Here is a 25,947-nt window from a genome sequence, read left to right as displayed (position 1 = left end):
AATACAGATTAGGTAATTCACTAGGATTCTTAACCATCAGGAACACTAAGAAACCAAACATAGTCCCAAAGGAGTCACCAAGTTCTTCTGGAGATATTTAAAAGACAGACTGGTTGGATATAAGGAAATAAACTAAATATTTGCCATGTTTCTTCTAAATAGATTATGATTCTATGATGTTGAACTTCTCACTACTGGGAAGAGACTTTGGAATTGCACTAGAAAATCAGGGGAAAGGTTGTCTCTGATGCAAACTCTAAAGGGACAGGCACATACAACACTTCACAGAGATGTTTATTTGCTCTCTTTATGAACTATATGCATGTGTGCACGCATGCACAAACGGCACAAACATCGGAGTGCTTACTATGTGCTAGGCTCTTTGTGTACAGAAGAAAACCAAACAGACTTAGCTCCTGCCCTCAAGAAGCCAGCGTTTAGTGAAGGGACAGGCAAAACAGCAGAGCAGACCGATTGTGCAGACTTGCTTCAGACGAGGTCATCAGGAGGGGATGGCCTCTTTGATCTGAAGGGTGGGAAGGTGCTTAATATGCAGTCCTGGATGGGAGAATGTTCCAGATAGAGGGAGTAAAGGTGCAAGTGTCTTTAGGCAGGAAAGCAAAGCTTAGCATGTTTAAGGAATCAACAAGCCAGTGCGAGGAAAGTGAAACAAGACCATATTCGAGGCCTTGTGGGTTATGGTAAAGATTGTAGATTTTATTAGGAGTGTAACAGGAATCCACTGAAGAATTTTCAAGCAAAGAAGTTTGTTTAAAAAAAAAACACACTTTTGTTGCTGTATGAGGTAGATTAGAGAAAGAAATGGAGAGATCAAGTAGGCAAATGACTGAAGCTCAGTCCTATGGATGAAAGGAATATGGGATTAAGAGTTTTGATTAGCTCTCTAACGTGCCACTGGGCTGTGAGCTCCCTGTGGAAGTGGCTTGCATTTCTGAATTCCCCGTTGTCTGTTTAAGTTGAGAGATACCAGAGCATATCTGCATGCTGATGGAAGTACCCCGTAAAAAATTCTACAAGATAAAGATACAGGAATGAGAGCTGATAAAGGGTTTGCTCATGCAGAGATTCATTTTGAGGAGAGAGGACATTTCCTCCATAGTAACAGGAGGAAAGGAGAGGAACAGAACAGGCTTTGGTGAGCTAGGGCTAGAGGTCTGCGCATCTGTGACTCGTACTTTCTCAGTGAAGCCTGAGGCAAGGTCCTTAGCTGGAGGCGGGGTGTGCTGGCATGGCAGGCATGAGGGGTGAGGACAGGCGGAGGCAGGGGGAAGGAGGAGCTCACGGTGCCCCTGCACGAGTGCTAAACTCCCCAAGGACAAGAGAAGCTGACCTGACGAGGATGACTGGGAGGAAGGCGTAAACATCCATAGTGATTGAACATCTTGACTTTTTACCAGAAAAAGCAAATTATTTTTTATTACAGGTACATAGGTAAATGTACTACCATAGGTATTACAGTATCAGTAAGTTTTTGAAAACTGTATTTTTGCTAGAATCGAGAGTTAGACAATACTGTGGCACTGCTGTGTAGGACCTGAGGATCGTTAACCTCCCCTCCCTGCCATCAGAGTGTGAGTCCCCGAGGGAGGGACACATATTCTGGAATCTCCTGAGCCACAGGAGGAGTTCAGGCATGCTTGCCTGTGAGCACGTGGCTATGTGCACACATGCTCTCCCTGTACTCACTGAACGCTCGTCTGAGTCTAGTCCCACGGAGACGGTTCTAGAAAGAATGATTTTAGAGTGACCTGAAAAATTTCCTAATGCTTCTGGTGAAGACAATTCAAAATTGACTCCAATCAGAAAAGTAATTTCAAGTAGAAATAAAAATAGTTACAAAAAACAGCAGCTCCAAGTCACTGGAAGAGACACAGATTTCTTTTAATTAATTAAAAGATCTTGACACTTACTTTATTAATTCTCGCCCTTCAGAACTGATAAAATACTCAACTAGCCACTGACAAGCATCAAAGCTTTTGGAGAGTAATGCTTCAATCGTGGCGATCCATTCTTCAGTATCGGCCCTTTGAAAAAGCAAAGACAGACACGTAAGGAGCCCCCGCAAACAGCCCTACGGAGTGTCACTGTCGTTTAACCTGTTTGGAGAGGTGAGGTAGAGGGTAAGCCAAACGCCCAACGACCGCTGACCAACATGGCTCCATATGCCCCAGAAGCCAGGGCTCTGCATTTTTTCTATTCCCCCGCCCCCTCCCCCCCCCCCCCCCCCACAAAATGTGAAGAAGCTTAAGTCTTAAGACTTTAACTTTCATCTTCTCTATCTTCTTCAAACAACTTCAATTGGGAAAAATGCCTGACTGTGGCATTTTGTTTTGCTTAATTAATTCACACATTCGTCAAATGCCCACTTTCAGAACAGGTTACTATGTCAACGTTTTTATATTTCATTGCTACAATCACTAATTTCCTACTTTATGGGATAAAAACATTTGGGTAGACAGAGAGGTATAATGACTATATACCCGTGACCTCCCCTAACACCCCCTCCATTCTCTCATGCCCCAAAACGGTAAATATGAACAAGATGAAAGTCTGCAGTGCCTAGATAGCTCAAGCAAATTTCACAATAAAAGTAACGACATTTCCTTAGTCCTACGCCAGACATTAAAAGAAAGGAACATATTATGTCTTCTTTTACAATCAAGTAACAAAGATGGATTATCATTTAATCTATCTTTATTACACCTAATAATGAAGTTGCCACTCTTATTTGTTTTTTCTCAAGTGTCTCCTGACTGCAAAGATCTTTCCCCAAACCTCCCCACACCCGGAGAAGTTCCCCGTACTGCCCTGGTCTAACTGTCCCTGCCTTCCTCACCCCGAGTCTCTCCTTGCTCCGGGCACCTGCTCCAGCCAGTGTGCAACTACTCCTCACCCTTCACCCATCCACTCACACAGCAACTCTGTACCCGGAACCTACAATGTGTTGGACACCTTCCAGGAACTGAAGATAGAAACTGTTCAAAAACCCTCCACCATCTCCCCTTGAACACAGTCCCAACTCCCCTCTGTGGCACTCAGGACACTCACTGGGTTCATCATCCAAACCCCACATCTGACCTCACTTTGAATGAGTTCCTTACACGTGTGAGCAAAACACTAGTCATTCACGGGTCTTTAGGCAAGTCTTGTCTGTTTCTCAGGTTTTCCCCTTTGACGTAGACTGTTCCCTCTGTTTCTCTGTTTTCACCTTTCAAAATCCTCTGATCAATGTCTTCAACACCTACCCAATCCTCACATCCATCTGGATATGATTTTGCCCAATTCCCAAAGATGTATAGCATTTACGCCTTGCTTTTTCTGCTTTATCTATCCTTCCTGTGAGATTAGAAATTCCTTCAAGATAGGAACCACGTCTTAATCACCTGAATGTATTAGATAGGTGCCTATGCTTTGAATTTATAAATTCTATTTTAATTGAATTCATTGGTACCTTTTGCCACAACGATCAAAACATATCATTTCTCACCTGAGTTTTTTCTTTGTCCGTAGATAAGTTTGAAAAAGGAACTGAATAGCAAGCTGTAAGCTCACCTTTGCCATGCAAGGATAATATGGATGCTTTAATTTAGTCTGAGAGAGGGAAAAAAGAGAGGGTATTTTTCATTGATGTTTTAGAGATTATTAAATGTTATGAATTAAATAATGACACGTAATAAAGTTAAATATTACTAAGAAAAATCTAGCCAGCTTATTATAGAAAGCGTTCCATTTAAATTTTTAAAAAGGGTAAGAAAAGACATCTTCTTCATTTCTTTTATGAACCCCTCTCAAAATAGAGTCTTTAGACCATGGGATGGTTAAGTAACCTGTCAACAGACTAAGAAAGTTTTTCCCTTACTGGCAAATTGTAATCACGGTACTCAAGAAACAGAAGTACTTGGAAGTTCATCTTGAGTCTGGTAAAGTCTGATGACAAATTAGGACAAATTAATCTACACAAAGCACAACATTCATTGACCTTACCTTGTGGCTATTCTTAGATTCTTTATAAAACTGAAAAGCACTTGAAAATGCCAATATGTGGAAACCCGCGCCCATTCACAATCTGCAGGACACGTTCTGAGCACTGCCTATATTTTAATATCACCCAGGAAGTGACACATTTGTGCAAACGTTCCGGGCATCTAATCTGAGTGCTAACAGCTGAGGGGGAGGATAAGTCACTGAACGCTTGAGCTGACAGTTAACTATGCTCCTTTCTTAGTCCTCTACTAACAAGCCAACTAGTACTTACAGCATTCAATGATGCTAAAGACAAAACAAAACTGAAATAATCACTACTGTACACATCTCTATTCTTCATAAACTTGAGGTTTTCATCTCTCACCATCTACAAAAGAAAATTAGTAATTATTTTTAAGAAGCAGGGCAAAATATTCAGTATATGGAAGACATTTTTGACGATACATTAGGTAAAAAAGGATTTTATATTAGGTTAGAAGGGTTCACAAGAACCCTTTTCGTGAGCTTTGAAATTTTAAAAAAGGAGAGAGGAAAATCTTCCTGTCAAATATAAGAAGCTGAAAGAAGGTGAATTATTCTTCATCAAACCAAACTCTTTTGGGAAATTTAGGAAAACCACCATGTGAAGGACAAGTGAATTCAAACCTGCTATTTTGGGTTGAGGGACAAACAGAGCTTTCCCAAGTACAACTAACTTGATGCTTTCCTTGTATTGGAGAGCTTAATTCTTTCTCTCTAAACAAAACACTCCATATTTTTCTTAAATTCTCTGGTTCTGGCTACTCAGCTTTTGATTATTTCGTGTTACAAAGCCTGGACTGGATAGTTGGACAGTTCTGAATTTAAATCCTAGCTCTGTGACACTGGCAGGTCACTTCTTTTCTGAGCTCAGTTTTTCCATCTTAAAAAATGGGAGTAAAACCCGCTACTCCACAAGAGTGTTTTAAGAATTAAGGATTTATTTAAAGCACGTAGCACAGAGTAGATATTCAATAACTGATGGTCATCACTGTGACATTAGTTTTACCCAAAGGTATGACCCTTATTTTCCCTCTGCAGACGTTAATTTCAGCAGTGTGTGTCTTTAGTGCCCCCGCCCTCCCACTTGCTTATCTGTGGCACCCCCTGGTCACACAGCAGGCCGGCGATAGTGCCGGCCACCTCCAGTCTGTGGCCACCTCTGTGACCTGTGTAAGAGACTTGTGAGACAAGGTGGTTAGGCTGAGGCACTCGAGATCCAACCAAGTCCATGAGGAGGCCAGCAGGAATACTTCTGGACCTATGAGGTAGATTTTGATTTTTGTCTGAATTTTCTCCCTTAGAATTTTTTTATATGGTTCTTACCTGGTATATTCGAACAGGCATTTTCTCCACAAATAGTCCTTTCTTCTCGCCTTTTTTAACCAGCTTGGTTAGAATAGAGAGCCGGTCATTGTTAGGCCTGTGGGGCCGGGGAGAGGACTGAGGAGAAATCTCTGGTGAAGACGGTGCGGACCTAAGGACAGAATCAGAAAACTGGCTGGTATAAAGCTGACAGACTTACGGAACTAGACTTGACAATAAACTGCATCCTTTCCAGATCCAATATAGGAAAATGCAATTTCACAGACAACAGGACCTTAAAAAAAAAACAACACTGACAGTGGCTGGCTGACTGCTACGCTTTGGACATAAAGTGTACTCAATAAACGCCGAGACTAGGAAAAATGGCAATTCTAGAATGAAATAATTTATATGCATGTTTCTAAATACAAAATAACTTCTTGCTAAGGAAATAATAAATGGGTGGCAATAAGAAAAGGGGTAGAGGGATTTACTTATTTTCTTTTTTGAATTTCTCTCTAGCTTGTTTAACGAATTACCTTTAAATGCCAAACAGTACACTCAAGATTACAATGACCACCTGCTGAAACGGCACAGTGAATTATGTAGAAGAGAAACTCACAGAGAGAGATCCTCAGCTTCCTGCCGGACGACGCTGACCCGGCTTTTCTTTGGTAATACTGGGGAGTTTTGATCAGACACCCTTTGGTAGAAGAGCATATAGGCATTCCAGTATCTTCGGCGTACGTCAGTATAGGGGTTCGCTTTATAACAAAACAGGAAGAAATCTTTGTAAATAAAAAGTTTTCTTGTCTTTACTATCTAAAATAAAGGACCTATAAATCCAGCAAGTACTTACAAAATTTAAATGCAAAGTGTAAGTAAAATGTGTGTCTTTTTACTAGTAATACTGCTTAGAATCACTTGAAAGGTGATATAGAGGAACAGGAAGGAAGCTGTATGGTAATGGGGTAAAGACGGTAAATATTCTTAGGCAAGTCTAAATTTAATCAAAAGGCAAATAACATTTAAAAAATAAGTTCTGTGGCACAGGATGGGATTATAACTGGCCTCACTTAACCACTTCTGCATAGAACAGCCAAATCTAGGTAAATTTTGGCAATGATACTATCTTTAACCATTAAAGGTTATTATTATTAGACACAGGACTACCATGGTATGGCATTATTTAATACAGGTAGAATTTTTTTTAATTTTAATTTTTTTAAAAGATTTTATTTATTTGTCAGAGAGAGAGAGAGAGAGAGAGAGAGAGAGAACACAAGTAGGGGGACCTGCAGGCAGAGGGAGAAGGAGGCTCCCTGCTGAGCAAGGAACCTGATGCAGGACTTGATCCCAGGACCTTGGGATCAAGGCCTGAAGCGAAGATAGATGCCTAACCTTAGAGCCACCCAGGCGTCCCTTTAATTTTAATTTTTAATTGAAGTATAGTTGACATATACTACTAGTTTCAGGTGTACAACACAGTGATTTGACAATTACATACGTTATGAAATGTTCCCTATGATAAGTGTCGTTACCATCTGTTGCCATACAACCTTACTACAGTATTATTGACCATATCCCCTATGCTTACTTTCCATCCTGAGACTTATTTATTTTCTAACTAGAAGTCTTTACCTCTTAATTCCCTTCACCTATTTCTCCTGTTCCCCTCTGACCCGAACACAGAAATTTTTAAATGCCCCTAGAATACTACAAAATCAGTTTCAGAAATGCTAAGGTCTCTATAAAATGTCTTTTTTTTTTTTCCCCCCCGAAATAGCAAATTCTCATTGGATTCTCTGATGTCCCTTTCCTCATACTCTTTCGTCTTGGGGTGGTGGCTGGGGAGGGAAAGGCTGTTTTGCCATACTGCATAATAAATATGGTTTTAAAACCCACATGTGAGAGATGTCTTCTCTAATTAATTGTGCCTCATGTAAGTAAAAAGGAAATTTGAGAATTTTAGTGGACAACTACTTCTTCTGAAATGATTTTTAAGGATGAAATTCCGTGTTCATTAGCTTCTCTCTGACATTCGTTTCTTCCTCTTAACTTACTCCATCACCTGTCCCCCTGAGGGCTGCTGCAAGAAATTAGTTTTAAAACATTTTGTAAGCAACTCGAACATTTTCTCTCACGCTATCAAGGAGTCTGTGGATCTATATGGCTAGAACAGTGACATGTAAAAATAAAAAAATTACATTTTATGTAAAGAATACTACTTCCAATTTGATAGAAAACCGTAAGTTAAAAAAATAAAACTAATGGGAAATATCCATTTGTAAATACTTACTTTGATCATAAACTTTTGGTCTATATTCTCCTCCAAAGCATTCATACTCCAGGGTCTCATCATTTAGGTCAAATTCTTCTATGACTGTGTCATTAAATTTGTACCACTTTCCTTTTCCACAGCCCCTGGAGCCCAGAGAGGAACAAACGTTATAAAATTAAAACCTGACATTCCCCTCCCCAGCTTTTATCTCTATGTATTGTCTACATATAGAGCAGATGATTACCATTTGAAAATACTCAAGAAAAAAACTTAAATTTCTAAAACAACTTTTCAAACTGAAGAGGTAAACAGTTACACTACATTTTAAAAATCCAACATGAAATATGACCAAACAGCAATGCAAAAGTTTCTTTGCACTACGCTCATAAACATGGATGATAAGAATAGGGCAGGGGGGGCACAGGAGGGACAGAGGAGGGCAGGGGGAATGGAGGAGAGACACAGGAGGGCAAGGGGAATGGAGGAGGGACAGAGGAGGGCAGGGGGAGTGGAGGAGGGACAGAGGAGGGCAGGGGGAGTGGAGGAGAGATACAGGAGGGCAAGGGGGATGGAGGAGAGATACAGGAGGGCAAGGGGAATGGAGGAGAGATACAGGAGGGCAAGGGGAATGGAGGAGAGATACAGGAGGGCAGGGGGAATGGAGGAGAGACACAGGAGGGCAGGGGGAGTGGAGGAGGGACAGAGGAGGGCAAGGGGAATGGAGGAGAGACACAGGAGGGCAGGGGGGATGGAGGAGAGATACAGGAGGGCAGGGGGAATGGAGGAGAGATACAGGAGGGCAGAGGGAACGGAGAAGGGACAGAGGAGGGCAGGGGGAGTGGAGGAAAGACACAGGAGGGCAGGGGGAGTGGAGGAGGGACAGAAGAGGGCAGGGGGAGTGGAGGAGGGACAGAGGAGGGCAGGGGGAATGGAGGAGGGACAGAGGAGGGTAGGGGGAGTGGAGGAAAGACACAGGAGGGCAGGGGGAGTGGAGGAGGGACAGAGGAGGGCAGGGGGAGTGGAGGCAGGACTACTGGAAGGCAGGGGGAGGGAGTGGTGTGAGAACGTCTTACCGCCTGTCCTTAATGAAGGAATAGTAGTGACCCGCATGTGCCTGTCCACTGTGGACAATGACACCAACAAGTTCATAGTTTTCAGTGAGGGCAACTTTTTTCCGTGGGGATCCTCCACCTCCCTGGTCCATACTTCGCCCGTTTTCACCAACTTCCGAAGACGAATCTTGGCGAGCCATTCCCGAAACTGTGTAAGGCTCCATGTTTAGCATCCAGGGAAACTATTTAAAAGCAAAAAGACCACATTAGTGTTGATGCGTAACATAGACAGTGATACCCTATTAAGTAAGATTCAAGTAAGAGGGATGTTTTCCTAATTCTAGCTAGGCCTGCCTCATCACTATCGCCAGGATGACTTCTAGACAGGAGGGCTGTTCACAGATCTGCCTGTCTACCGGCAGCAGCTGCTTAAGACAAAGGGCTGTGTACGCCTCCGAATGCAGACCACAGCCTTCCACGGTGCAGACGGAAGTTAGACATGTAAAAAGTAAACAGCAGAAAAGAAAGTGAGGTCATGGTTGTAAGATATTTCAGGGGGAAAAAAACAAGTTACCCTTATCTGTTCATCGTATTTAATGGAGCGTCCACTCTCCCAGTCAAATCCAAATCTCATTAGGTGAATTACCAAGACGCTAGGTAAAGACTTAATGCAGGTCCTTTTCACGGTTATTCTCTAAAGAAAAGCAAAACCCAATTATCTCCGTGGAGGAAATAAAACAGCAAAATCATACAAAGGTCAGAGATTTCCATGGGCCTCTCCTGCCCATGTAAAAACAGGTAACGACACAATTTAATGGGACAATAGGAACTTAATATTGCCCTTACATAAAACACAAACGAATAACAAATTAATCTTGTTTTCTAAAAAAGGCAAATGTAATACCTTTTCTTTACACTTTTCACAGTAATATGCATTACTTCCCTCTAAAACTTCTCCTCTAACAAACTGGTCCAAAGAAATTTCCAAGCTCTGACAAGAAGTAACTCCAAGATTGAGAGCCATGAAAGCTTCCTCACGCTCATATCTGATTAGGAAATCACAGGAAAGACATAATCAAACAGTGGAATTTAAAGGTCTTGAAACTACCACAATACCAGAGACTATACATAGAACTACATTCATAATCAGTGAAATTAACCCATGCTGTCCCTCAGCCTTTTAAAAGTACATTGCCAAATAAAAATACCAGTTTTTGATAATCAGAAATTCCTTAAAATTATGAATTTCAGCAAAGAAATTTTAGAAATGGAAACCAGAGAAACTTAATTCAATAAACATTTATAGGTCCACTGAGAGAGAGATCTGCAAATCTCTCAACAATGCAAAATTTACAACATACTAGAAGCATCATTTAAAAAGGATGATGATCACGTTCAGTACTACTGTGGCCAATTGGCAATTTCCATGTCTTCACCTTAATCCTGAAGCTTTTTTCTACTGCAAAAATATTTCTTCCAAGTTTGATATCTGTATCAGGATAACCTGGAGAATACATACTTTTCTGTTTGAGGATTTATGACTTCTTATGGAAATCCATGTATTTACGGATTAAACTTATAGTACTCTTAAAGCTCTGCCTTAAATACATGAGTGGGAAAGCTTCTGCTTGCATCATGATTTACGTAATACTAAGCATGGTGATGCTCATGAATCTGAATATTCTAGAACTTGGCTCAACTCAAATGTATCAATAAATTGTTACAGTAACTTAAGAAATAAAAATACTACTAAAAAAAAGAATAGCTGAAGGCGCCTGGGTGGCTCAGTTGGTTAAGCGACTGCCTTCGGCTCAGGTCATGATCCTGGAGTCCCGGGATCGAGTCCTGCATCGGGCTACCTGCTCAGCAGGGAGTCTGCTTCTCCTTCTCCCACTCCCCCCTCTTGTGCTCTCTCTCTCTCTCAAATAAATAAATAAAATCTTTAAAAAAAAAAAAATAAAAAATAAAAAAAATAAAAAAAAGAATAGCTGAGATTTTTATATACTGTCACTTTAGTCAAGTAACATATGGATGAAAATTAACAAAGTACTACCAATTAAGAGGAAAAAAAACAAAAATGAAGATGATCAGTGTTGATGTCCGTGGTATCTTCACTAACCTGTGAGGACAGTCTTTACAGATCTTCTGATCAGAGTAGATGCCCTGGAAAGTATTCTTAAAAATCTGGTCTCTCCCCATTTTCTGTTGGAATAAAGGGTCAGACTTTTAGTTGATGCCCCTAGAATTTACAGGTTGCTTATGTAGAATTTTATTTAGACCTAAGCTAAAACGCAGATTTCAACTTAACAGCTAAAATACAAGGAGTCATGGTGGTGGTTTAAGCTGGGATCGAATGGGACGATTAGAACCCACTGGCCCCACTGTTAGAACAGCCTGAGCTGTCGGCGAAGGAAGAGGAGAGGGGCCAGCCGTGGCTGGTGACAACAACGGCACTCTCAGTGACGACTCCGAATCCTTCCCCCCGTGCCCGCAATGACCACCATGTTAGGAGCAACTCTCCACAATCTTTTCTCCTTTCTTGTGGATAAAATGCTACACATTCCTAAGTGATGTAAAAAAGGAAACGACTAACTTGGGCCTCCTGAGGAGACGAGGGGCAGACACTTCAGTGAGGGAGGTGCCCTGTAACTAGGAGGCAGTGCCATTCAGGAAGCCTGTCACACGTCATGCTGGGTGGGGGCAGGAAGCTTTGGGCCCACACATCCCCACAGACAACTTTGTGATCTGGCCCTGTGGCAGAGGCGGACTGCCAAGCACAGGCCGTCGGGTCCCTGGAGAGGGCAGCACGCCCGAGGCCAGACTACCTCAGTGCGCCCACAGTGGTTACTCTGGAGCACAGGTTAAGAGCTCCATACTTCATCAAGTGTTGAATGAATCAAGAAAAGGAGAGGCCTAGTGTCTGTGTCTGTTTTGATGTTCAAATGCCACCAGAAGAAATGAATTACAGTTGTGGTATTAAAGATGACCAGATTCTGATTGGTTGGTTTCATAGTAATCCCAATCCTGCCACACTGCTCTCATATTGCAGAGTTTGAGGGAGTCAGAGGGAAAGTGACTTTTTTCCTACCTTGAGATATTCATCCATCTGATCAATAAGACTAGTGAAGAATTCATATGCATCCTGCTGTTCTCTCACATAAAGTTCTTTGTTCCACATCTTGAAAATCTATGCAACAAGAATTAAAGCAAAGTTAGCAATTTCTAAATACAGTAGAACACAAATGTGAAAGAGCACTTAAATGCTTCTAAAAACCAAGTTCTATTAGGACAGCAGACATTTATACTGAAGTGAGATGAGCATGTGTTCAGCTATCTAGGCTTGTTCCTGGCCCCCCTGTGGTGTGTAATCATCACAAGTCTGTGAGACTATACAAGGCGGGATCTGAGGCCACGGAACAGAGTTTCTGTCTTAGAACTATCCAAACTATGGGAGAAAATACAAGATACCCCTTCTATGAAAAAGAGTAATGTTCTTTATTTAGAGCATTAGTGAAATCGGAATAATCTGAATACATATTCCGAAGTGCCAAAATAAGAATCATGAGAAATACTCAAAGTCATTAAGATCAGCAGATCCCTAGAAATACTATTCTCAATATTCTAATCATTTGAAATCAAACATCAACCTTAAGGAGAATGGTATAGCCCATTCTTCTGTAGGTTCTTGGCAATGGGATTAGTCTAGAGTCAACAAAGACAGAAACAATTACCACTACACCCAAGCATCTAACATCTTGAAATCTAAAGAGTTAATGGGTGAAATACCTTCCAGAAGTTCTCAGGTACATAATACTGCAGCTTGCTTTCCATCAGATGCCCAAAGAGAGATTGCACCTGGTAGAATACGCTGTCATCTGGATTGTCCGTGTCATCATCCACTGAAAGTAACGACTAAACAGAAACGAGATGTCGTGAGCTGGAAAGAGTTCACTGCTGCACAGGGAACGCGGACAGACGTATGTGTACTGCCTACACTGCTTTTACAATGCTATGTACGTGTGGATGTGGCTACAGCTCTGAGTAGATGTTTAGCTTCAGTTCTTCCTAGCTGGTGGGATCATGAACAAGTCATTTCTTTGAGGCTCTGTTTGATTATAAAAACTGGAGCCAGCGAAAGCAGTATCGCTATGACAGATAAACATGGCATGATACACAGAGAATATTCTCAAAACCACTGACTGCTGTATCACAAGCTTCTAGTTAATAGGCTGACCTGTGAACATGGGTTTGAACCACACAGGTCCACTTACACATGGATTTTTTTTGGATACAGAACAGTACTGTAAATGTATTTTCTAGCTTACTTTATCATAAGAGTAGAGTATATAATACATATAACACACAAAATATGAGTTAATTGTCCAGTCAACAGTAGGCTGTCAGTAGTTAAGTTTTGGGGGAGTCAAAAGTTACATGCAAATTTTTGATCGCACTGGGGGAGCTGGGGGTAAGCGCTCCTAGCTCCTGTGCTGTTCAAGGGTAAACTGAACTATTATAAAGCACTGATGAAAGACCTGAAATTTTTCTAAAATACAAAAAACATTAGTAATTTTATGGAATAGAATTTGAGAGTAACTGCGTTCAAATCCCACTTGGTCAAGTCTCTCTGTCAAATAGGCAGTATATTCCTTCAGCAGATTTATAAAAACATGACCATGAATATGCTGTCTCACATATTTCAGAAGCTACTAAAAAATCCCTAGTTATGTCTAGTTTTAGTAAAACCTAAATGCAATATATGAATCTGGGACAATTTTCAGGCCGGGTACACGTTCTCTCTCACACCAAACAGGAAAGAAGGAAATCACCTCAGGGAGCCCAGGTTGCATATACAGCTGCTGGAAGACTGCATTCATGTAACATGTAGCGCCGCCATTCCTCAGCCCCACAAACCCTGAACTGGACCTGCTGTCCACAGGTGGAAGGTACTAGAAAAGAGAGGAGTAGAAACAGTAGAGAGAGAATTAGTGTATCTGCCACCAGCACATTTCCACCATGGCTGTCGGAGATGTCTGAGAGGAAAAAGAGATAAACTCATAGATTTATCCATCTAGTGGGTGAGGAGTCAGGCTAACAAAACCTACGTTCTTGAAGTACCTCTGCAGATGCTAATACAAACAAGAAATACTACTATCTCAATGTTCCTTTTCCATTCATAAACTACCTAACACATTGTGTTTGTTTATCCATTTGGTAGTAATGCATTCCGCCACTTGATTATCATTCAACAAATATTTACAAAGAAGCTACTTATGTGCCAGGCACTGTGCCAGGGATACAAGAGATATATGTGGTCCCTTATCCTAAGTTGCTCACAATCTAGTAGAGTACACAGACATCAATCAAGTAAATATATCTACTTACAAACTGACATAGTACTCTGCAAGAAAGAAAGAGAGTTCTATGAAGTATTTACTATGAAGAATCCTGACCAGTCTGGATGGTCAAGAAGGTTCATATTCCTTCCCTTCCTTTTTAAGGAAGTAACATTCTTCTATTGAATAACTTCTAATAAGCATACAATTAAATAAATACTCTTGCATTGCACGTAAAGATTTTTTTTTTTTTTAAGATTTTATTTATTTATTTGAGACAGAGAGAATGAGAGACAAGAGAGCATGAGAGGGAGGGTCAGAGGGAGAAGCAGACTTCCCGCGGAGCAGGGAGCCCGATGCAGGACTCAATCCCGGGACTCCAGGATCATGACCTGAGCCGAAGGCAGTTGCTTAACCAACTGAGCCACCCAGGCGCCCCGCCCCCTTTAAAGATGTTTTGTACTAACATAGATCCTGTTACAATGCTTTTCTGGTTAGAAGTAATCTGGAAAAGGCATCTTGGATAAAGTTGAACATGACACTTCTCCAAGTGGAAAAGGATATTGAAAGGACACACTCTGAAATGCTATTTCAGCAGAATCTTGGTTCTAAGGCCATGCCCAGAATCACCTAAACTGCATAAATCAAGTACCTGCATCCATGTAAAAACCAACTGACAAAAGCTTATAGATCTTTTGCACCTCAAGGAATTGCTAAATATGACATACTTTCCACTAACATTTGACATACATGTAGAGCATGGTGAGTTCTAAGATCTAATCAACGCTGTAATTTATTTGTAGCCTAAAGCACAGATTTTTAAAAAGTTACAAAATAAAAAAACTAGTTCATAGTAGTGCTAAAAAATAAGTACTTATATGAGGCAAATACTTTTTTCATTATGCTGATACAATCCCTGACTTATGAAAAAAATAAAATTTCCACTTAAAAATATTAAATAGGGTGCCTGGATGGCTCAGTTGGTTAAGCATCTGCCTTCGGCTCAGGTCATGATCCTGGAGTCTCAGGATCAAGTCCTGCATTGGGCTCCCTGCTCAGCGGGGAGTCTGCTTCTCCCTCTGGCCCTCCCCCCACTCATGCTCTCTCTCTCACTCTCTCTCATTCTCTCTCAAATAAATAAAATCTTTAAAAAAATAAATCTATTAAATAAATAATGTAAAACTAAAGCATATGTTATAAACTAAACATTTTGATACCAAAACAGTTTCCAATTTACACACTCACATTTCATTTTGCAAGTGCTATTTTCTCTATCTGGCACCCCCTTCCTTTCCTGCCTAACCCGTATGCTACATAGTACTCAGCTCAGGTGTCCAAAGGGATAAGCCTGACTCTGCAATGTTCGTGGAGAACGTGATGGCAGCTCTAAAAGCGTCCTCCCACTCCTCCTCGTCTGGTACTCCAGTGCGCCTGCAACGTGCTTCCCTCCTGCAGATCTCAGTGAATACTAAACTGTTGCATGGTTCCAGAGCCTTGTCCCATATCCTTCTCATTGTTGGAATGACCTTCCCACCTTGCTTCAATTGGCTTGTGAGACATTAGGCTCTATTTCTTTTTTTTTAAGATTTATTTATTTATTTTAGAGAGAAGAGCATGAGCGGGAGAGGGAGGGGGAGAGATGGGGGGGGAGAAACAGACTCCTCGCTGAGTGGGAAGCCTGAAGGTGGGGCTCGATCTCATGACCTTACAATCAAAACCTGAGCCAAAATCAAGAGTCGGGTGCTTAATTAACCGACTGAACCACCCAGGCGCCCCGAGCTCTATTTTCAATTCCATCTTTTCTAAGATGCCTGCTAAGATAGCATCTGGTGGTGAAGTGCCCCTCTGTTGGTTGAGCATTCAGGACATGATCTGTATCTTATACGTTATCACATTATATTGAAATTATCTGCCTGTGGGTCTGTCTCCTCCGTTATACACTGCCTTTCTTGAGGGCTGGAATCCTATATTCATTTGTGAGTTCCAAAAGCCTAACACACCTATTAGTGCCTAGTAAACTCAATAAATCTTAGCTGACTGTAACTGAATGTAGACCGTACTGTGACAGAGCCAGCGTCTGAGTCAGTATCTCCAGTGCCCGGTGCTGTACCGCCCACAGCTACTCAACACATGGGCTGAAATGCTACTTCTTACTGAGAGTGATTATCAACTGACTTGAACATGTCTCCTCCTTAATTAATAAAAAGGGTATCACTGAGTAATATACTATTACAATGGTAATAAAGTAACTTTGTAGTTTATAGGTGATTACAGTATGTGAACACAATAAGCAAACGAATAATACTGACTTTCTTTGTGATTAGGATAAGGCAAACATAGGCTTTAAAACTGTATGTTTAATTGATCATTCCAAAAAAACTACATGTGTAAAGGTCTAGAAAACTTACATCAAACTCCTTGGTAAGAGCAGGGTCGGGTTGATGATGCATAGAAAGCAGTTCTTTCGTGATAATTTGCAGATTTGAAGGTGAGCTATCAGCCAACATCACCAGGACTTCATAAGCTGCCAATCGGCTATTCACTGTACTACACCTAAAAACAAAAGATGCAAGTCAATTCCAACAGTGAATAATCTACTTAAATTGCTCATTAAACTAAATCAACATTTGAAATGAAAATATTAGAGCTGCAGTTCCTCAAACAGGGTTAATCAGGTCTGATGGCAGAGCTCTAGGAATCCTGGGGGAAGTGTTTACTTAAAGGAAGATGCCATGAATACACGAAGGATGATTAAGGTTGAGAGCTAAATATCTTCTTGGCCTGATAAAGTAGCAAAATCTCTTACTTAGGACTGTAGAGTACTTTTATCTAAGGTTTGGATCAGCAAAAATGGAGGACAAAGAGTCTGAAAATTTTACCAAAGACAATATGAGAATAACTAGCTCTCAAAGTTGGTAGCAAGAAAGATTTTTGTAGGTCTCACCCTGAAATTCAAATATCTAAATGGCAGAAAAAGAAAGCTATACCAATCAGAATAAATGCCCATAAATGTTTTATATGTGCCTGGAGATAAAAAAAAAAACTCTTCACGGACAGGAATCAGCTTCATTTTGCTAAGAAAATGGAGACAGAAATATGTGGTATGCTAAAGTAATTAGTTTAAAATGACGATAAAAGGTAACTAGCAAGCATTCTGCAGGAAACTAAAGGCTTCTGATATTGCTCACCTTTAGTAGAAATCATTTTGGGGATGGACAGTAATTTCTCACTGTCATCTATACCAACCTTGCATTACCGAGAAGATCACAAGTTAGGAAGGATACACAGAAAAGAGGACATCCAACTTCTGAGAGAAACACATATGGAGTGCAGTGTGGGAGATGTGCTCATGGGGTGGGAATGGGGGCTGTGGGCTTGGCTCTTAGATCAGCACTGCACCACGCCCTGAGGACAATGGCCAGGAGCTGGCACTGACCTTTGCTCTTATTTGGACTTCTGGATTGCAAAGGACAGGTAAAGAAGGAATGGGAGGTGCCATACACACAGGCTAAACATGAAGAAGTTCTTTTGTTAGTGTTAATAAGAATAAGCATTACTTGTGAAAATACTTCTGTGTATTGTAAATCTCTTTCTGGCTTTAGGGTTTAGGTAGGAAAGGGCTGGGAGCCACTGTGATAAATGAACATCACTCAAAAACAAAATGCCGCCTTTTCTAATTAAGGCACAGTGTATGATTTAAAAAACCCAACTCCTTGCTGATGGAGGTATTACTTTTAATAAATAAAAGGAAAAGGATTCATGAACAAAAATTTCAATAAAACTACTGAAGAACCACTGAACTCTACCTCTGAAACTAATAATACTCTATATGTTAATTAATTGAATTTAAATTAAAAAAAAGAAAAATAAATAAAAACCAAAGAAACATAAAAAAAAAAAGAAACTACTGATGATTTATTTTCTCCATTCACTGAAAACCGAAATACTCCTGAATTTCTACTGCTTTAATAAAAGATTCCCATTGAGCTAGCACCAGATCTTTCAGAACAAGACTGGAGCACGGGTGAGGATGGGAGTCACAGCCTGAGAGACACCCCAAGAGTTCTAATGAAGGTTTATTACCTGAAACAGATTTTGCTAATAAGAAAGCTCTACAGAGAGAAATACTCACATGATAAGATATAGCTTAAGATTCCATGAAATATTGCTTATTATGCCTTGCCCATTCCAATAACCACTAAAATTATATGGGAATGTTTTTCACTGGTTAAATACCAAACCCCAGTTCCTTTGAGATTATTCAATTAACTCTGGTTTTCCTAAGAACAAAGTAAGGTGGATTCAGAGCAAGTAAAGATGGCAGCATGAAGCAGCCTCCTCTATCTCCAGGAGCACAGAAGTAGGGTCAACATTACAAAAAGATCTTTCAAATTTCTACCCATAAAAATGAATACAATATTTGATTCTAAAATTACCACCATAATAAGTAACTAGCAGTTTTAATTATCAGGACACAGGTGATATACAGCAAATCACACAGTTCATGCACTAAAGCACCTACCCTTTCCTCCTAAAAGAAACTCTCGAGATTCTGAGCCTATTTCCTTTTACGTTGGATGTAATTCTTACAACCTCAGTTTCTCTTGGAATTTGTTACCAAGTTAACCACATAATTTATTACTGATTCTTCCAATTTGATGATAAGAATGATTCCAACATACTTGCTCAGCACTTACTATGTGCCAGGCAGGCTTTATCCTAAGCCCCTTTACATGCATTTCTTTATATAGTGGATAATATAACTACACACACTCACGAGATGGACGGCAAACTCCAAGTTAAGAAAATCTTTCTGGACTAAAGTTTCGAATTAGAATTTTTACCAAAACTGAACACAACGTGCATTTTCCATACTTTGGATGAAAGTCCTGTTGACTGATGGCGGCACTGCCAGCTGGAGAATGACTATTTAAAATAATTCTAGAAGCTCGGAAAAGGAAGTCATCTAACAATGGTTTAATGAGTGATGAACCTGGAATAGAGCATAATATTCAGGTTGAGGAGGAACACATTTTAATTCAAAGATCCTGTTTTTGTACGTTCATATCAGAGCAGCAGAAGCACCCAAGGCCACCCGATGGCAGGGCATTCAATTTAATTTGATGCTTATTTTGTGAGCGCTTATGTAACACACGGCAAAGCTCTGTGGGGCAGAGGGGTGGGGATGGGTGGGAGGGTCAGGGGACAGGGAACAAAGAGAGACAAGCAAGGGTACCTTCCTCTATGAGCTGACAGCGGAGTGAAAGAAGCCATGCTTTCACTTTAGAAACACAAATGCCAAGAACACCACAAGGCAGAACGGTCTGAGTGAACAATTACTTCTTACTCTGGGCGCGGTGGTCGGTGGGGGGTGGGGGGTGGGGTGGGGACACAGAAGGGTTTCTGAAACTTCTAAAATCTCGCCTTCTTTGGGTAAAATGATGTGCCCTTTTCACCCTGGTTTAGAATCACTCTTTTCTATGTATCCCCAGTAGCCAAGAAGATTTTTATAGAGCTTAGTTTGTGTGATAAAGGTGGTAATTAATGTTTTGATTTATTTTCTGAATATAATTTATAATACTGAATATGCCCTTACAAATTCTATGTGTACCCCAGGACACTCATATGTACCCCACTATGCAGGGGATGGTGGTCGGGGGCTGCCTCCTAGATAAGAATTACCCTTACAAGAAGTGAGACATACAACAGATATTTTATATAGTACAAAACAGCAAAAGGAGAAAACCCTACTTGGAATTTTTACTTGATGTTAAGAACTTACGTGATCCGTTTTGAATGCTATAAAATTGTCTACATGGTTTAATGATGCAGGTAAAACAAACCTTGAGTTTGTCAGCCACTAAAATTCCAGATAATCTCGTATTACCTGAAGGGTCAATTTTCTATGGAACACTGAGCAACTATCCTATTTTCCTAATTACACACAATACCATGGCAATAACTAAGAAGTGAGGTATTCTATCATGTGGTAAGATGAAGCAATAATTACCAAGCATTTCCTTTTCTGCCCCGCAGAGTGAAAGAAGGGTCTTAATGAGCCGTAAGTGTCCTGCCAATAAGATGTTGTCTGCTTCACTGGTCTCACATTCAGCGGTGCGATTAGGTTCAAAGTTATCCAGCCAAGTAATCTCATCTTCGAGCATAGTTGCTGGGCTGATTCTTAACTGCTCCATTTCTGAAGCTAAGAAGGAAAAAAGAAATCCATTTCGAAGAAAGAAGGATTTCCTTCCATGGAGTCCAAATCCTGAATTACAGTAGGCAAAGTCCAGTCCCAACTTTCCGTTTCGCCGATCTGAGAAAGCGGTCACTAACAAACAGGGGGCCTGAGCTGCTGCCCCAAGGACTGTGACAGCGCATGCGCACTCACTTCTTCCCCACTCACTCTCTGTCCTAAATCAAACATGTAGTGAGGGCCCCTCTGTGCAAGTCAGGGAGGGGACAATCTTGTTCCGAAGAAGCTCCTGGTCAGGGGGGGGGGTGTCAGCAGGTGTCCCTAGAAGAGGCAAGGGCGAAGGTACGAGGAGAGCCAAGGCTCCCGCAGTGTCACCTAGGCCAAGAGAGTCCTGCAAAGGAGGAGGAGGTCCACAGCACAGTGTTTCCAGACAGTGTGCCAAACCCCGGGGAACCACTCTGCTCTGCTGTAGTAAGTTCTCTTGCTTTCCTCTAAACAAGGAGTAAGGCAAGATTCCATCCCGAAGACGGGACTGGGGAGGAGAGGAAGAGTGACCGGCTCTCCTTCCACGGCACTACAGCCACGAGCAGTAAGGTCGCACAGGAGGAGGTGAACAGGGACACCTGAGGGTCAGCTGGAGTGGGACCAGCACTGGACACTGGTCGTCGGCTGACACCTACGCTGCAGGGGGCAGGGTATGAAGCCTGCACAGGTACCGGCACAGACAAAATACTCTCCAAGTGGCAAACACTGCTTGTCTCAAGACAGGCCCAGCCTGCGCTCAACATCCCAGCAAGGGACCCTGGAGCCCTCGTTATTCAGTGACACAGGGAAGGCCCACATGGAGAGCTCGTTCATGACTTCTGAAGTCGTATGTGTCAGCCAACTCATGGTTCCAGTCCTCGAGCAGCAAAGCAGAGTGCCCTCTCCAAGTCCAAGCCAGAGAGCACACCTTGCTGGCTACTGCCCAGCCTTCACCAGAAGCCTGGCTGAAAAACGTGCACGCAAAAAGATCTGTTTCCTTTGAGAAATCATTCAGTTTTCTTCTAGGGTATTGGAACAGCCAACATACGCTGTTTCCTGTTTACCTCTGTCTGCCAGCAACCTCCCGACCAAATTCTGACTGTGTGGAGCTTTACAGCCCGCATACAGGCAAGGTATTTCTGTTTGACCTCCTGGTCTTGACATTCTTTTCCAATTAGTATTTCCAATGAATACTTTGTCCATCCTGATTTTTATTTACTTCATGGATATTTCCTGGAAGCTGAAGCGAATCTTTTTACATAGAGAGTGGGGAATAAACTAACAAGCTCTTGATGTGAACAACTAAAATTTACACAGAGTATCCCAACATACCTTTGCATTATATATGAGTAAGTACAGATGATCAAAATCTAAATGCTCTAACACTAAAATTTCTAACAATATTTCAATCACCTAACACTAAATAATTAACTGACTTCTATTATTATCAACATAACTCAACAGTGATTCCCTCTTTCCTTCAATGATTGACCTTTAAAATGGTCAGAATTCACTATACTAGAGAGAAAGATTCTTCCTAATAGTTCTGTATCAGTGTATTAAAATGTGCCTTTGACAATTTTTAAAATCAACAAATCTTCTCAACACATTAATGGTTGGGTATATGCTAGGAGAAGGGAGAACTGGTATATGGGTTTATGTGCAATTTTCAAGAAAATAAAATTCAATTTCAAACAGTAATTATAATCTCATTTATATCGAAGATACATTAAATCAGATTTAGAAATGTCCATTTGGCTTTCTTTTCTACTCTTCCCTCTCCCCTCCCCCCACACGAATCAAAGTTAAGACATTTACTTACTTGTCAGATCATCTAATAATTGGCACCTTAGATCAAAATACTCCATACACTGAGATAATAGTCTAAAAAACAGATAAGATTTCAAGTATTAAAAAAGGCTGATTTTAAAATAAAAAACATTTTCCTTGTAAGAACAGGTTCATAAAACAGTTGAACAATGGAATTTTCCTAAGCATAAAAGAACTACTTAATTTATATTAATTCACCTTCAGTATCTTAGCAACAAGTACACTAATGATTCTGCTAATACAAATACACTATAGAAGTAATAGCGTAAAGAGAGGAAACTTACTAAATCTCCCATTTTGTAATGAGGTACAGGCTGACTGCATACATCATGCACTAGATTATACTCATTCATTCAAATATCAACCGATATTTACTAAGCACCTACTATATGCTTGGAACTATTCTAGAGGAACAACTGACAAAAGAGACAGACAACAAATTAAAAAAATACATATGTTAACTGGTGATAGATACTAAGAAGAAAAATAAAGTGGAGTAAGAGAAGAGAAAGGTAAATTCTTTTACCTAGGATGATCAGTGAAGCTTTTCTGCAATTATAGTAGTGAAGAGCACAAGCTTTAAAGTCAAGCGACTTTGGTTTTATTCCTGGTTCCACCACTTACAATTGGGTGTCTAGGGCCAATTTCTTTGGTTTCTAATTTCTAAAATGCTTGTTAAGAGTGTTAGAAATAAACACACATGCATACACATGCGCATCCATAAAAGGCTCAAGAATATACTAATAAGAAGAATAGATAATGAAAAAAGAAAAAGGATAATGAACCAAGAATTATGATTATTAAGGAGATAATTAAACTGTCAAACTCATTTGTCCTTTGTGAGGATTAAATGATAAATATATGCAACGAATTTAGCATGCTATATGGCAAAGAGTCAGACCACAGTAATGCTAGTATTGTCATTACTAGTGGAACATATGTGCCAAATCTGGGCATTCAAGTAAGCTGTGAAACACAATTTTCAAATTACAAAAACACATTAACTAAAGATTTAATTTTATGTGAAGTTAAATGTTCTACATCCAAGAGATTCTTTGAGAATGTTAAAAACTCATCCAATGCTTTCTTTCCTGAGTTTCGAGAAATTTAATATCAAAACAAACTCTTAACATTTAGTTATATTAGATAATTTGAGTCTTACAAAAAGTATTAAGTGCAATATCTTACTTCTTAAAAAATGCTCACACAAAAGTACAATTATCTCTGTGCAGGTGACGTGATCCTGTATATGGAAAACCCCAGAGTCCACACAAAATAATTTAGAACTAATCAGCAAATATAGCAAAGTTGCAAGATACAAAACTGAGACACGAAAATCAGTTTTGCTCCCATACACTTATAAACAATATGAAAAAGTAAGAAAACAATTCCATTTACAATAGCATCAATAAGAGTAAAGTACTTGGGCATCCACTTAATGAAGGAAGCAAAAGACTCAAGACTTGTGTAGTGAGAAGGACAAACAACGCTGAAAGAATCCTAAAATACCACAACTAGAGCAACAAAGCCGTGTGGTGCTGGTGTGAAGACACACAGATCGATGGAACAGAATGAAGAGCCAATCAATCAATCAATCAATCAGCAAGCAAGCAAAAGATTTTTCGTCAGAGCTGTCAAAACCCTTCAAAGGTGAAAAAGGTGCTGGGACAACTGGATTACCCACATGGAAAAGAATGATGCTGGACCCTTACTTCCGTGAGTCACACATAAAACTTAACTCGAATGGATCAAACACATAAATCTCAGAGTGAAAACTATAAAAACCTTAGAAGAAAATATAGGGGGAAAACTTCATGACACTGGATTTGGCAATGATTTCTTAAGATATGAAGCCAAGAGCACAGGCAACTAAAGAAAGAACAGAAAAGGAAGTATTTCTCCATCTTAATTAGAAATGAAAAACACAACATGGATGAACCTGGAAAGAGCAGAATGGGGGGATGGAGAATGAATGGGGAGTTACTGTTTAGTGGGTACAGGGTTTCAGTCTGAGATGAAAAAATTCTGGGAATGGGTAGTGGGGACAGTCACCCAACAATGTGTATTGGGTATGTACTTAATGTCACTGGTCTCTAGACCTAAAAATGAGTAAAATGATAGATTTTATGTACATTTTGCTGCAGTAGAAAAGAAATTCTAGCAAATCTAAAAATTAAAAAACCACCTACATTTATTTTTGAACTGTCTCTTCATGTTCTTTGCCCATTTTTCAATTTGGTTGTTGGGTCATTTGTTAGTGATTTCTAACAGCTTCTTATATATATTATCAAAATGAGTTTCTTGTCTGTCTTATGTTACAAATCTATTCGGGCAGTTTGTGAACTGACTTTTGACTTTATGGTATTTTTTTTCCACACAGAATATTTTAATTTTTATGGAGTTGAATTTATCTTTTATTTCACAACTTAATGGATCCAGAGTTTCAGTTTAGGATGATGAGAAAGTCCTGAAGGTGGATGGGGGACATGGTTGCACAATAATGAGAATATACTTAATGCCCCTGAACTTATGCTTAAATGCTTACATCTGTTTAAAACAGACCAAGTTTGGATACAAACTTAGGGGTTTGGATACTTATCCAAACGTAGGGGGTTGGAGTAGCTCCAACATTTCTTCCCTTTCAGAGCTCTAATTTGTAAAGCATACACACAAGGAAAGTAGATACCGATTTCACACATCTTGGTGGTACCTTATAAGCCCTTTGGCCAAGGGTTCCCTGGTAAAGCTAAGTTGGAGAAAGTGGAGGTCGGTGTGGGATCTCCTCCCTCCCATCCTGGACCTAAGCGGGGCAGCCTTGCATACAGGCTAGCCCACAGGGATACGGCAGGGTGGGCAGAATGAACTTACCCAAGCCATTCCATCAGCCTGGCCCACAGCTTCCCTTCATGCCCAGACACGTGTAAAACCAAGGGAGAAAGCTAGAAGGACACCCCAGCTATATCTAGATATGAGTCAGAAAGTATGCTGATCTGAGAGAGTGACAAATGCCAAGGACATGAACAGTATGATCCTCATAAAGTGATGGGGCTCCCATTAATTTCAGCCTCTCACCACCCAGGTGAGCTCCTCTTTCTCTTGGGGGTGGTGGACCAGGTCAGGTGGAGGTGGGAGTTCGAAGTGATTCAAGGGTAAGGAAGCCTGGTAGTGTTTCCTCTAACCCTCCTGTCCTGAATGGGGATATAAGAATTGGAAAACCCTCTTTCAGGACACAGATGTTACAGGAGGAAAGGAGAAATTCTTCGGTCATCTCAGCAATGCACCATGGACTTCAGGGGAGCAGCATGCAAATCATTATTCTCTTTTGGTATAATGTGACCTTTAATCTTGATTCCGTACCTCTGATTGACTCCTCTCATAATACTAGTTGGGGACCAGAGAGGTAGCTGAGCCGTGAGAATCACACCTAGGAGAAACTGGTTTGGCTTCTGCACATCTGGGTGAGCTGAAGTATCCGTCTGACTAAGAGTGTACAGCTGATCACAGGCAGCACGGCGAATCTGAAATTACATCATTAGTGGCGAAGGACATACATCAACCAACACTTAGAGACTGCTTACAAAGTAATTTTCCTCTGAAGTCCACACTCTGAGGGATGCTATAAGGGTGTCAACGTTTTAATCACTAATGGTAACGTTTACACTGAATAAACTAGGGCTGATTAAAAACAAGCGTGGTCGGAGAACTGATCCTCAAATTATTCTATTCTACTCAAAAGTTTTATAATTTAATATAACTGAAAATAAGAAAAAACTCTTCAAGTGTTTCAAAGTTAATTTTCAAGGTCATATAAGAAAAATCAGAATTATAAAATCTAGTGGGAGTTCATGACTTAAAGTTGGTCTTTTCTGACTTTGACCAACATGTTGACACTGAACATCAGCT

At 40.5% G+C, this 25,947-nt stretch overlaps 1 protein-coding gene across 1 annotated transcript in view; it reads right to left on the bottom strand.

The window, feature by feature from the left end:
• Window positions 1–25,947, bottom strand: part of USP24 (ubiquitin specific peptidase 24) — a 133,843-nt gene that overhangs the window by 22,961 nt on the left and 84,935 nt on the right. The window contains exons 38-55 of the mRNA XM_032428169.1: window positions 25,402–25,562; window positions 22,037–22,098; window positions 20,008–20,199; window positions 18,873–18,990; window positions 16,406–16,550; window positions 13,491–13,610; window positions 12,448–12,573; window positions 11,750–11,848; window positions 10,781–10,863; window positions 9,566–9,707; window positions 9,236–9,355; window positions 8,683–8,903; window positions 7,628–7,752; window positions 5,951–6,092; window positions 5,350–5,500; window positions 4,277–4,372; window positions 3,509–3,612; window positions 1,932–2,045 (exon numbers count right to left, since the gene is read on the bottom strand). Coding sequence (XP_032284060.1) covers window positions 1,932–2,045; window positions 3,509–3,612; window positions 4,277–4,372; window positions 5,350–5,500; window positions 5,951–6,092; window positions 7,628–7,752; window positions 8,683–8,903; window positions 9,236–9,355; window positions 9,566–9,707; window positions 10,781–10,863; window positions 11,750–11,848; window positions 12,448–12,573; window positions 13,491–13,610; window positions 16,406–16,550; window positions 18,873–18,990; window positions 20,008–20,199; window positions 22,037–22,098; window positions 25,402–25,562 — 2,321 coding nt within the window. The remainder of the gene's footprint in view (window positions 1–1,931; window positions 2,046–3,508; window positions 3,613–4,276; window positions 4,373–5,349; window positions 5,501–5,950; window positions 6,093–7,627; window positions 7,753–8,682; window positions 8,904–9,235; window positions 9,356–9,565; window positions 9,708–10,780; window positions 10,864–11,749; window positions 11,849–12,447; window positions 12,574–13,490; window positions 13,611–16,405; window positions 16,551–18,872; window positions 18,991–20,007; window positions 20,200–22,036; window positions 22,099–25,401; window positions 25,563–25,947) is intronic.

This window comes from Phoca vitulina, unplaced genomic scaffold (genome assembly GCF_004348235.1).
Source record: "Phoca vitulina isolate PV1807 unplaced genomic scaffold, GSC_HSeal_1.0 scaffold2, whole genome shotgun sequence".
NCBI classification, from domain to species: Eukaryota; Metazoa; Chordata; class Mammalia; order Carnivora; family Phocidae; genus Phoca; species Phoca vitulina.
The sequence above is the reverse complement of the archived record's forward strand: the minus strand, read 5'-3'. Positions and strand labels throughout refer to the sequence as shown.